The sequence below is a fragment of the Mytilus californianus genome, unplaced genomic scaffold (genome assembly GCF_021869535.1).
Source record: "Mytilus californianus isolate M0D057914Y unplaced genomic scaffold, xbMytCali1.0.p SCAF_6, whole genome shotgun sequence".
Classification (NCBI taxonomy): Eukaryota; Metazoa; Mollusca; class Bivalvia; order Mytilida; family Mytilidae; genus Mytilus; species Mytilus californianus.
Window position 1 is genome coordinate 29,324,406 of NW_026262712.1, and position 14,064 is coordinate 29,338,469.

Sequence of the window (14,064 nt, forward strand, 5' to 3'; positions counted from 1 at the left end):
TTTTTTTTCAACTGTTTACATATGATTTTCGTAGGGTTCGTGTTGCGCAATCTTTAGTCTTCGGTGTAATGGTTTGCTGTTGTTTCATATCTCTTCTTCGGTTTCTATTTCACATGGTGTTGTCTATTTTGTGTTTGCTTTTTTGACTTATAATTTTGTATTGCCTTCTTGGTATATTTTCTTTATTTTGTAATTTAACCAATTAATCGTGAAAAAGAGTCAATTTATACATAACCTATCAAGCTGATATACATTCGCACATAAAAAGGAATATTGTTGATAATTTTTAATGATAGGGCACTTATATCTTTTATTGAAAAACTTGACGAGATTCCCATTTGTGGATGTCTTAGTTGTGTTGCTATCCTTTTGACAAATACCAAAATCTCTGATTATTCACATAGTTGATAAAACAAATGATATATTACTTTGATAATATAAAATCTTCAATCATATATGGACAATATATTCTGTAAAAAAAAGGAGAACAATGCCATTAGATATAAATACAAAATGTATATAACTGTGTAAACATTTTATATAAGAATCAATTTTATTTACAACTTGTATTTAAGTTTAGCAGAAATGTTTAAATCCGGACGATTTGTCGACATACAATATTTACATTTAAAAGAACGAGAATGACGATAATGATAACAATGATACGACACAAGTCTCCTTGGATGATAAAATTTCATTTAAAATCAAGAAACGTTATAAATGTATACAAACTGCTTTTGATTTGTCACTAACAACTGCTTCCTTTCTTTGTCAAAGTAAATTGAGGTCGGCTTATCCAGACCATCTTCCTTGGACAATATCTGTTTGCCATCTTTTCCATCAGGAGACAAGACAACCACATTACATGAATTCATTCCAACAACAAAAACGTTCCCTTTGTTGTCTATGGTAATTCCTCGCGGATTATTCAAAACACTTTCATCTTTGAACTCCCACACTTGTGCTCCACTATATAAACAGCAAGTTACTATGTGTTTATCCGGATTTGTTAAGAAAATCTTGTCAGCATGCCTTGAGACGTATGAATAACGCGGTAAAAAAGTATTAGGGATTGTAGTGAAACTGTAGTCTGTACAAGATATCACATGTAAGTCTTTATCTCCAACACAGCAGATCAATGATTTACCGTCATAAGTAATTCCATAGGGATAATTATTTAAGTCAATGATCTTTATTACTTTTCTCTTGGTCAGATCAACAATACTGATGCCTAACTGTTTACTTGAATATCCAGTGGATACAGCTACTGTAAAGTCATTCAAGGACGCTACATCATAAGCACGGTATGTTTCTTTGAGTAGGACGGTATATTCAACTTCAGCTTCGGCATTAATTGCTATTAATTTTCCATTCTTGCATTCGTAATTTGTGAACAGAAATTCACCTTTTTTTGTAACACAACATCCATAAGGGTATCGACACGTTGTGTCTAGTTCTCGTTTGAATTCAAGTTTTATATCGTTTATTGATTTTCTTGGCTTAGGGACCATCATCTGAGCTCGTCTGTCTTTCATTCTATTTAGGGTAATGTTAGATGACGGACTTTTCTTGACTTTTATGGAACCAAATCGACCAACAGTCAGAATATCCTGTATCTTAATATCTATTGCACTTTCTATGTTGATGTGCTCATGATTTTCATTATCAATACTAGATTGAAGATGTTTTTCGTACTCAGTGGTTTTCGCCTGAATTTTGCTCATACTAAGAAATGTTTACAGGTCTGAGGCGTATTTCTTCGTGTTCTTAATTTCTGACTTCATCTTGTTGATTTCCTTTGCTTTATCTTGAAGTGAAGACAAACTCGAACGAATCGTGTCGCAGCAATTAAATTCAATTTGGTTAAGTTCTATTATGAACTCCTCTTCCAGTTTATTGACATGCTGGATGACCTTCTCTTTTAAGTGACAAATTTGTGTAGTTATTTTCTTTTTTTGATCAGTTATACTTTGTATATTGGACTCTCTGCATTTACGAATTAGAATGATATTATCAAATAGGTCGTCCAGGCTCTGCTCTAGGTCAACGAAAGACTCTGAAGTTTTGATGTCCTTAACTATCTCATCAAGTGAAAGTATTTCCCCACATTTCCCATGATCCTTTACACATTTGTTGCATATTGGACTTTCGTGCTTAGTACAGAAAAGTTGATACTTTTCATTGTGAAAAACGCAATGCTGTTTGATTTCGGTCACAACAGTTGGTAATAGTTGGTTATCTGAGAAAGGAATGGTCTTGTGATTTCTTGTTGCCTTTAAAACATTATGATATTCTCTACAATCAGAACATAATGGTTCTTCACACTCAATACACCAGTGAGTTGACGTCGAAGTTTGATGTCGAAGATCGCATACAGTGCACACTGATATACAAGTAGCCATTGACGCTGTCACTGTCAAAATGAATTAAAAACTTTTATAAATATAAATAAGAAGATATGGTATGAGTGCCAATGAGACAAATCTCCATCACAATGTGTAAAAAGTAAACAATTATAGGTCAAAGTACGGCCTTCAACACATGTATATTTGTGCTTTCTGAGAAAGGCTGGCATATTTGAACTATATTAACAACCTCAATTCTAGTAAATGGATTGTAGTAATTATAATTTTGTTACAATTGATTTAGATTAATGATATACATGGATAGTACACTATATTATTTTCTTGCGTTCGAAGCGCTTTTCTGGATTTAATTCCGACAGGAACGCACAAACCCGAAAATACAAAAACCAGGGTTGAAATTAAAACACGTCAGAACTGTATGACCAAAACCCTTACATAAAAAAGTTTGAAATTTGTATTTAAAAAGACATTGCAAATATACACTTGAAAATAAATTATTTGCTTCTGACTTCTTTAACGAAATACATCAATGTTTAAGGTTTGTGACCCCTTCTGAAGCCCTGTGTATTACGAAATTTTCAAAGTGCAATAATATCAAAACAGCAAAGATAATGAATATAAGAGATTTGCCATTTTGTACATATACCAAAGGGAAACTTCGTTCAAAGCAATATAACTTATTGTTTTATTGCATTTAATAGACAATGGGGATTTTGTGGCAAATAAAGCCAAGACTTTTGCAGAAAATCCACAGACTTTAATTCAGAGATGTTCGTTATAAAATTTTAAACAAAGATTTCTCACTTGTTTGTCCTTGATGCTTTTATTGTTTACAAAAAGTCCTAAACAGCCTTTACATTAAAAAAAACCTCGTGCTGAGTCACTAAAGTCGAGCGCACCCTAGAAGGTGTACTTGAATTGGTCCATATTTTTATTTGTTTTAACCAATATATTAATTTATAAACTTGTTTTAAGGAAATCATTGCTAGCACTGCATGCAATAATCCTCTATCTATCAAGCACCGAATTGTCAAATATAAGAGTACAAGGGGAAAGGCTGTAGAATTTCTATAAAATTTACATATGTTTAGCATTGAAACAACAAAAGGGTACATAATCCTCAAGGTACATAATTAGAATATAATATAGTATCAACCAATGACTTAAAATACATTATGAATTGTTCTTTTAATACAATTCCATGTGTCTGAGATCTGGTCCTTAATACAGGTCTGGTATAGAAAAATCGATTAATACATTTTTTTTCTGGTCTTAATACAGGATTTTAACTTACGGTTTTTAGTTCAAAAAACTGTCAAAAAATAGATGTGTGTATTATGCGAAATATTAGATTTCGACAAGTTTGGTCTTAGAGAGTTTTTTCATATGTTATAATATTATTGTGTTTTTTTCTCTTCAAGTATTATAATGGACCGTAGAAATGGTGAATATTCAGAATATTGTCAACTGTAAAAGATTATTTCGCTAAGGGCGCACTCTGAAGTATAAGACATTTGTAGGGTTGACAATCATGGATATGCATCGTTTCGAAGTGGTCACATTTGTTAGTAATACTAGAGGCGTAGACGCGGGCCAATACAGCTGATCGATTAGTAATACAATGTCAAGACACCTACGTCATAGAATTGATTTGTGTTTTCAAATGCCTCATATCTGCAACTAAGGAAGACTCTTTCTGTAAAATATTGATGGCCCTGAAAAGGGCAGCTTGTGAAAGCTATCCTCGTCAACAGATGGATTTCATATACTTGACCACGAACTCCACGTTGCCGTGTTGTTTATTAGCATCAGTGACGTCATTTTGATTGGAGATGTCAAAATGGAAAGGCTCAAAGGATTTTGTAATGGTAAATAACAGTGTAATTCATCACACATTTCTAATTCTAAGGGTTATTCAACATCACATGCATTTAAATAAAAATTAATCTAATTAGGTCAAATTGATCATTATGAGTTTTCCTACAGTCGTATTTGTCTTCGATCAGCTTATTGTGGTCATTTAGTTATTATAGATGTCATAAAGTGGGCGTTTCATATTCATCGTGTGTTATGTCTTCATACAATTGTATTGAGTCTCGATTAGCTACATTGGCCTGCGGCTACGCCTCTAACCAAAACAGCTAACTTTGACCCACTACGACAGTACTTGAACATTATACAGGACTAATATGAAAACACCAATTTAATAGCACTATAATATAGCTATATAAAGATGAAAACAATTATTTACTATAACACTATTTTATTGCACATTATCTAAGGAATCCATTGAAGTATAATAAAAAAAAGGTCACTGACTTCGTTTACTTGATAGAGTCTCAATCTTCAATCTTTTGTTGAAAAAAAACCAACTTATGACACCATAATAGCGATGCGTTATTTAATGAGTAATATACCCATTTGATTAAGAACAAAAACAGGCTACGAGTTATGTGATCGTTAAAACGAGAATTAAGGAAAACCAGCTAGAATATAACATTTTACTGAATGCAGGACACGAAAAAACCTTCCAACGTTGCTATTTTCTTTTGATATGAAAAACTAAGTTGTAATATAAGGGAATAACTAACAAATCGATAACAAATAGAAAACTGGCATACACTATGGTACCTCTTTAAATCTTAAACCTAAGCGATGTGACTCATGTGAACTAACGAATAACATACATTTCCCTCTATTGCAGCAAATTTAACAAGAAGCGATACTACAAAAAGAAAGAGGATGAGGTATGAGTGCCAATGAGACATCTATCTATAAGAGACCGCATAGCAAGTCTAAGAGACCTCGCCATGACAAATGTAAAACAATTCAGACGAGAAAATTAACGCCCTGATTTATGTACAAAAAAAAAAATAGACGAAAAACAAATATGATACACAGCAACAAACTTCAACCGCTAAATTACAGGCTCTTTTCAGGCTCCTGACATGGGACATGGGACCACATACAGAATGTGGCGGTGTAAAACATGTTAGAGGGCGTCCAATCCTCTCTTATCCTGGACAGCGGGGCGACAAAACAATACAAGAACAAACTGTACATGACAATGAACGAAAATTTTTGTTTAAAACAATATCTCAGTCATGTAATAACTTTGTTAGCGTTATTCCTCATGAAAAATTCTGTAGGTCAATTACATGTAAGAACATAACCAGTATTAAAAGATTCAAGAACACGCTGTATATAAGTTTCATTTGTAAATCACAAGCTTTAATGTTGCTTACACTTATTTGTTAAATTCCTATTTCATAAGATAGTTATTTATGCATCGTCCTTTAATATTTTTCGAGTTCTTGCTATGCTAGTTGAAACAACAACAGAAGCATTTTCGTACAATTTTTAAACTTAGTACACTAGGGTCTCTTCTAACTAGGCAACCAACTTAATGGCCCTCTTGTATACCTTGACTAACTAGGCAACCAACTAAATGGCCCTCTTGATACCTTGAAGTGCAGTCTCTACTGATTAGGACATCGACAGAATCGCATTTTAATGACTTTAAGCAAAGTCCCCTGCTATCTTCTCCGACTTAGCAATCAATCCAATTTAACTTTTGACCACCCCCCCCCCCTTTTTTTCCTCTTAGGTTACAGAGCCGCACACAAGCCACCTGCAGAGAACCATCTTAAACTATCGTTATCATGTATATCATTAGTAGTACTACATCAGTTATATACATCGTAAGTTTTAATTGTATTGCTTGTTTATATGATCATACTATAATTAAAAGTGCACCTTTTCTTATTGCCTCCGCCCTTGATGGACCTTAATTACTATCAACAAACTGTATGGCATTGCATTGTAATAACAATTTCTGTCGTATCATAGGCAAAAACTATGATCTGAATGGAAAATTAAAAAAATCTCAATGGACCTGAAAATTCTACATTTATATTTATTTAAAGCTCCTTTTTTTTTTTAAATTCCTCCAAGAAAAGAATTTGTTAAAGTAAGATATATAAATAAAAACGAAAAAAAAAAAATTATTAATGGAGAATGGCTCTTTTGGTGACAAAACTAAGACCTGGACGGAAAATGAAATGGTATGAAAAATGAACCTGGAAAATACGGGTAGATTTTTTCATACTGCAGTTATTTAACTTTTGAATCGATTTCCTTCAATGTTGGCTTTTGTTAGAGAAATAAATTAATATTTTATCAAAACTGAAAAATATATTGCAAAATAATTTTTTTAGTCAAAACTCGGACCTGAACGGGACAATGAAAAAGCCTCAATAGGCAAGAAAATACTGGTAAATTTATATAAGCTAGCCCACAAAACAGTTTCATTTTCATGCAAGAAAAAAAATAAATTATTTGTAAAAAAAAGGTTTATTTTTCATAGATTTGATTAAAAGATGTTGTAAACAGGCATGGGCATTTTTATTCAGTTATTCTTCACATTATTGCATAATTATACACAGTTATAAACACAACATACTTAACAATGGAAGCACAACACAATCCGTATTAAACAAGCTTATGGAGTGTCTTGTTTTTCCCATTTATACAAAAAGATGATATCAACTTAATAAATAACATCACAAAATGCTTTAAGAAAAAAAATTTTCAATCTCAGAAATATTTTTTACAGTTTCTACCTCTCTTTTATAGTGTTCGACATAATATGCAAAATCATTTAAGGGTCAATTACTCCTTCAGGAGTCATCAAATAGTTTCGGTCATATAAGCATTTATGTAGATCTTGTATTGCTGATCTTTTTTATGTCTTGAACAGTTTGGACTTTTGGGTGCTCAATGCTCTTCAATTTTGTACTTGTTTGGCTTTATAACAATTTGATCTGAGCGTCACTGATGAGTCTTGTGTAGACGAAACGCGCGTCTGGCGTATAAAATTATAATCCTGGTACCTTTGATAACTAATTTCAACCAATCTAATATACTTTTTGAGATATAAGCACAATGATGATTTTTATAACATCGTCAATCGAGGGCAAAAAGGAGTCATATGATAATTGGTGAAATAGAAAGTAGGTAGATATTGACACTCTGAGCATTTTATAATAATAGGGTCACCGACCGACTTCGTTTTTACGGTAAACATCATTCAAAATGGTGTTGTGGGTGAAAAAAATACCACAAGACGTCGAAATAAGCGTAATCTCGTCGCTTTGTAAGCCTTAAAACGTCAATTTTTAAGTTTATCACTACCAACTAGGTAACAGATCAGTTAATACACCAAAAACAAAGTCGGAGATCCTATGATTATTTTACATCATTAAAACTTTAGGTATCAACAACACTTTAATCTTATTTCGATTTTCAGCTAAAGTTCAACATACAAAAGTTGTATGCAAGATTTTACCGAAATCTGTCACATAGCCAATTTACTGTACCTTGATCTTAAAGATCATTCAACTGTTTCGCTTGTATAAGCATTTTCTTAGATCTTACAACTTTAATTTTGCTTGATTTCGACTGTTTCTTCCTATCTGTTTTGGATAATGAGCAAAACACTAATACTAGTCGAAATCGTCATTTACTGGCAATAACCCCTTAAAGTGTTATTCAATGGTTTTGGTCATATAAGCATTTGCGCAGATCTTGTATTGTTGGTCATTTTTGTTTCTAACAATTTCTACACATCTAGTACAGTTTTTAAGTTGTTAATAAATGAAAATTTATCAAAAATCATCTTAAGGGATCATTTGATAATTTTTTTGAAAACAGGAATACCTTTACGATCTTGACAATTTTTGTGTCCTCAGGTGCATGCTATCCTAGTGTTTTATTTTTTGCCATGGTGGCCATTTGTCGACTAACCGGAAAGAAAAAAACAAAACTTTATACTAAATACCCTATTAGAATCTTTCATCCAAAGTTTGGTTGAAATTGATTCAGTATTTTCAAAGAAGATCTTTGAAAAGTTTACAACGACGACGTACGACGGACGACGATGACGACGGTCGCTTAGTGATGACAATGTGAGCTAATAAGTTTTATGAAAAAGAGCTGCTGAATATTAAAGCGTTATTATATGCTCCTGTTATGCCCTTAAGATCACTGCACTCCAATCATAAGTTTAGGTTTTTGGGGATGGGCATGAGGATTTCAGAATTTAAAAAAAAATATAGAATGGTTTCCTAGGAACTGAAAGTTAATATACTTGTTCAAGAAAGGATGAAAGGGAATATTCTGTCCCATAAAATGTCGGAAATATTTGTGCTGAAACCGGATGAAAAATAAGCCAGCCTAGAAAACGATAAAAGTGAATATTCCTTCAATAAAGAATCCCCCTGTCCCCCCGCTCCATAAAAATCAAATGGTTGTCCCATTAATACAGCTTAAGTAAATAAAAAGTAAAAGAAAACGTCACTAACCTTCAATGTGTACATGGAAGTTAATCTGCGAAAATGATCACATGATTGTGTAAATATACTGAACAGGTAAATAAACGATTCTGGTCTTTGTTTCACAAAAAAATCTTACAACTAAAATTGATCATAAATCATAAACAATGCAGTAAACCAAAGATCAATTTTTGATGTGAAACGCAGGACTGCACGTTAAATGCTTTGATAATAGAAGTCAAATGGTTATATGTGTAAAATTAATGATGTCCTTGTTCGGAAATATTGACACTTAAGACACCAAATTCTTAAAAAAAAAGATTTCATAAAAAGCGTGTTTTCAACTTTAAAAAAAAAAATTCCATTCCAAAATGAAACAAATGAGAAATATTTGGAACAAAATAAGCATGTGTTATTATAAAAAAAAGGAGAAAACTGCCCTTGAATAAGGAAATTTAAGATGAACACTTCATAACAGAAAAACAAATGGATAAAAAAACAACAATAGAATCCAAAAAGGAATTTTACATCTTAACTCTTACTGGAAAAATAAGTAATGAATTGAAAGATGATTAGTTTTATTCAGAATAATCTTCCGTAATCTTGAAAACTTTCAAAAATTTAACAATGGATGATATTAGGGAAATTAAGAAATAAGAGGGAAAATTAATGAAGAATAAAGGGAAAATAAAAAAAAAAGAACGGATGAAGAAAATTACATTAACCAAAAATAGATAAAGAGACAAAAAAAGAAAAGAATATCTCCATATAAAACGTATTAGACAATGTCATAAACTGGGAAGAGAATTGAATTTAGAGATGAAGGAAAACAATACCTAAAATTATTTAAAAAGTAGGCCTGAAGAGCAACAAAATATCGAAATCAAATCCAATGAACAATATATGATAGTAGTTATTGTCCTTAAATGTTAAAGGCATACATTAAACTAACTCCTTTTAAAAATAAAGATGGGAAAAGTACGTGTAGAAATCTTAATTGCAACATTTGACTACGTATGTTCCAATTGTCGAAGTCAAGCCACAATTTGTTTTCTTAATTTTGCCATCAACCAAAGTGTACTTACAATGGTAACCACAACGAGTGCTATATAAGGAGCACGATCTGCTAACCCTTCTGTAGAACCTGAGTTCATTCCAGGGTTTTGGTGGGGTTAGTGTTGCCCTGCCTTATGTTTTCTATGTAGTGTTTTGTAGACTGTTATTTGTTTTTGTCATTTTAGGTTTTTGACATGTTGTTGTAGGCTTTCCCTAATTAATTTTGATTATCCCTCTGTTATCTTCAGCCTTTTGTAGGAAAAACAAAACCCAAAACAAAAGAGCCTTTCCTTGATTTTTGTTTCTTTTTTTTTTGTACTGTTCATGGCGTTTCGTTATTATGTAAGTAATTATAAAAATAAGAAGATGTGGTTTGGTTGCCAATGACACAGCTTTCAACCAGAGACCAAATGACATATAAGTTAACAACTATAGGTCATCGTTAGGCTTTAAACAATGAACAAAACCCATACCGCATAGTATTGCATCAGACTGATTTCTTCGTATTTAGTTTAACCATTAATTATACAGGTATGTCATCATACAATTGTACTTCATTTTACATGATCGTACTGCATCTGTTTACCCTCAACTATTGTTTTGTATTTATATTGTACTTTCTCTGTAAACTTGTATTTAGTTTTAGAGGGATATGTACCTATCTAACATAGTCAACTCATTATAGATACAAGGCTTATAATTCACATAGTTTATCAGCAGGGTAAGTACCCTGATCATGCTTCAGTATATGTGCAGATTTCCTAACGCCGTATCAAATATTATTGCTTTTCTAGAACCTGTGTTTCGTTGTTTTATTTTAAAGGGATCATAGAGTAAAATATGTTTTTACCTTTTAATTACTTCTTTGTTACACTTGTTATTCAATAAATCAAGTTCAACAAGGCGGGAAAGATGAGTGCTCAAACACTTGTTCAAACCCGCAATATGTTAATTTGCCTGCCCAAAGTCACATTTGGTGTCAATTTTTGTCTCGAATTGTACCTATTGTTTTTTTTTCTTACTTAAAGGGTTTAGTGTTGGTTGTAGAACTTGACCGTCTCCGTTAAGATTATTTACAACATTTCAAGACTTGGATGTTTTCGAGCTTATTTTACTGTGCCCACAGTTGTCTGTTCTTGAATAACAAATGTTGACCTCTGTTTATCTTTTGTGTAGTTGTAATTGTCTCATTGATGTATACCTCACCACTTATTTTGTATTTACTCTGTTTTAGGGCAGCATAACCAGGTTTTTTGAAAGACAAAAGACAATACTGATTTCTTAAATTATTATTATATCTTGTTTCATTTTACAGCATAATCACATCTATAAATGTATTTTGATATTGCTCTTATGTTTACGTGTATCTCTTTTTGATCAATGACTTAAGTGGTGTGCTGTCATGCAGCTTTTGCTTAATATTTAGAAATGAACAAAAGAAGTTGGGATACAGTCTTTATGACATTTATCCAACTACAAAATGTATATCAATATAAAGAAAGACATCTTTATACACATCTGATTCACACAAAATAAATTTGGAAGTCTTTCAACTTTGAAGCTAGGTTTTGATTGCTGACATAAAAGGGGTCAGAAGTTTTGAAGAAAAAAAATGTGGAGCAATGAAAAATCAAGTTATATAAAATTACTTTTGGTACTCATTGTGCAATTTGAGTATCAAATGAGTTACGGAAGCTTTATGTATTTCAGGTTGCAACGTTTTCTTCTGTTTCTTCCCTTTCTGTGTTTTTTGTTCTTTCAAACGATTGATATTTTAACTGTAGCATACCCCAAATTTACAAAGCTAATAAAATAAATGACAGATGACTTTAAGCAATAAATTGTTACCTTAATTTCCAATCATAATTATATTGGCAGATATTTTATTCATTAGTACAAGAAGAGAACCCCGTTTATTCAGATATTATTAACTGTTGAAGTTTACCAATAATATCTGTTGTCATAAAACTTTTATTAGACATTATCAGAAATGTTTGAATGATGACGATTTATGAATAGACAAAATATAGATAATGAAATAGGTTACATGAATTGCAATATAAACATTTCGTTTAAGAATAAGAAATATTATAAACATTAGCAAACTGTGTTGCATTTGCCACTAACAGCTGTTTCCTGTCTTTGTCAAAGAAATTTCCCAACGGAGTATTAAGACCATCGATCCTGTTCAGTATCTCTTTGCATTGTTTTCCATCAGGAGATATAACAACTACATTTTTTGAACTGCATCCATTAACAAAAACATTCCCGTTGTTGTCTACGGAAATTCCCTTTGGTAAATCTAAAACGCTTTTGTCTTTAAACTCCCACACTTGTGTTCCGCTGTATAAGCAGCAAGAAACTGTGTTTTTATTCGGATTGGTAAAGAAAATTTTGTCAGCATGCGTTGATACGTATGAAAACTCAGGCAAGACAGTGTTAGGGATTGTGGTTATATTGTAGTCTATACAAGATATCACATGTATGTCTTTGTCTTCTACACAACAGATCAATGATGAACCATTATGTGCAATGCCGTATGGATAACTTGGTAAGTCAATGAATTTTGCCATTTTTCTAGAATGTAAATCAATTATACTGATACCAGGCTTTGTAAATGAATATCCACTTGAAACAGCTACTGTATAGTCATCTAAACACACCACATCAAACGCATTGTACTTTTTAGTAAACGGGATGGTATATTCAACTTTACCTTTGGTATTAATTTTTATTATTTTTTCATTGCTATTTTGGTGATCAGTAACAATTTGTTCACCCTTACTTGTAACGCAACAACCACATACGTATTTACCAGTTGTATTAATCTTTCGTTTGAAATTATGTTCTATATTGTTGATTGATTTCATTGCTTTGGGAACCATGACTTGCATTTGAGCTTGTCTGTTTTTCCTTTTTTTTAGGTAAACATGAGCAGACGGACTTTTATTGACTGTAATGGAACCAATTGTATCAACAAACAGAAAATCTAGTATCTTACTATCTATTGTACTTTTTATGCTTATTTTTGCGTAGTTCTTATCTTCAATACTAGACTGGAGATGTTTTTCGTATTCAGTGGTTTTTGCTTGAATTTCTCTCATACTTAGGAATGCTTGCAGATCTGATGCGTATTTCTTCGTGTGTTTGATTTCTGATTTCATTTGATTTATTTCCTTCGCTTTATCTTGAAATAAAGAGACAATTGAACTAGTTAGGTCGCAGCAATTAAATTCAATTTGGTCAAGTTCTTTTATGAACTTCTCTTCCAGTTTATTTAAGTGCTGGATGACCTGATTTTTTAAGTGACAAACTTGTACAGCTATTTTCTTCTTTTGATCTTTTATACTTTCTATATTGGTCTCTCTTTCTTTACGAATTTGAATGATATCATCAAATAGGTCGTCAAGGTTCTGTTCTAGGTCAATGAAGGACTCCGAAGTCTTTATGTCCCGAACGACCTCCCCAAGTAAAAATATTTCCCCACATTTCCCATGATCCTTTACGCACTTGTTACATATTGGGATTCCATGCTTATTACAGTAAAGTTGATACATCTCATTGTGAAAAACACAATTCTGCTTGATTTCGGTTACAACAGTTGGTAATAATTGGTATTCTGAGATAGGAATAGTTATGTGATATCTTGTTACCTTTAAAGCATTGTGATGTTCCCTACAATCAGAACACAATGGTTCCTCACACTCATTACACCAGTGGGATGACGGTGAAGTTTGGTGTCGATGATCGCATACAGCGCACACTGATTTACATGTAGCCATTGTCGATACTTCTGTCAAAATAAATAACACGATATGTTATAAATGTATATTTGTACTTTCTAAGAAAGGTTTGCATATCTTAACTATACTAACAAACTCAATTATAGTAAGTAGATTGTAGTAACTACAATTTTGTAACATTTGATTTAGATTAATGATATACATTGAAATAACATTTTAATTATACTATGAAAATTATTAAACACGACAGGAGCTGTATGACGAAAAACAGTTCGAAAAAGAATAGCAATTCAAGCTTAGATCAATTTTGCCTGATCATGAGGAAGTTGGAACCTTGATTGCAAATAAGATAATTTCTGAATTCATCAAAGAAGAATTTAATAAAAGTATGTTGTTAATCATATCTATACCGAAAGACTAATCACTAAGCCGATAATATCATCGGGACTAGCAGTCAACCTGCATAGATACCAGTTGTAGTAAATGAAAATAACACTTATTAATTTTCATGGTTCCTAATTATATGCGCTTTTCTCTGGATTGAGCTTAATCAGGAATGCTCTGGAT

The 14,064-nt window shown here is 32.1% G+C and overlaps 2 protein-coding genes and 1 long non-coding RNA gene across 7 annotated transcripts in view; 1 reads left to right on the plus strand and 2 right to left on the minus strand.

Moving 5' to 3' along the window:
• Positions 1-526: 526 nt before the first annotated feature.
• LOC127705049 (transcription intermediary factor 1-beta-like) overlaps positions 527-14,064 on the minus strand; it is a 605,637-nt gene continuing 592,099 nt past the window's right edge. For 2 of the 4 annotated variants that reach the window (XM_052209313.1, XM_052209316.1), the window contains exon 2: positions 527-2,413. In XM_052209313.1, the coding sequence (XP_052065273.1) occupies positions 705-1,724 (1,020 nt within the window). In that variant the 5' untranslated portion in view covers positions 1,725-2,413 and the 3' untranslated portion in view covers positions 527-704. Of the gene's footprint in view, positions 2,414-8,728; positions 8,768-13,407; positions 13,542-14,064 lie in introns of those variants that run through there. The other 2 variants (XM_052209315.1, XM_052209317.1) reach the window with 2 other exon arrangements.
• LOC127705046 (uncharacterized) overlaps positions 11,028-14,064 on the minus strand; it is a 43,804-nt gene continuing 40,767 nt past the window's right edge. For both annotated transcript variants that reach the window (XM_052209306.1, XM_052209305.1), the window contains exon 2: positions 11,028-13,547. In XM_052209306.1, coding sequence (XP_052065266.1) covers positions 11,827-13,547 — 1,721 coding nt within the window. In that variant the 3' untranslated portion in view covers positions 11,028-11,826. The remainder of the gene's footprint in view (positions 13,548-14,064) is intronic.
• LOC127705055 (uncharacterized) overlaps positions 13,415-14,064 on the plus strand; it is a 35,644-nt gene continuing 34,994 nt past the window's right edge. Inside the window, exon 1 of the long non-coding RNA XR_007983621.1 lies at positions 13,415-13,549. This is a non-coding gene — a long non-coding RNA (uncharacterized LOC127705055). The remainder of the gene's footprint in view (positions 13,550-14,064) is intronic.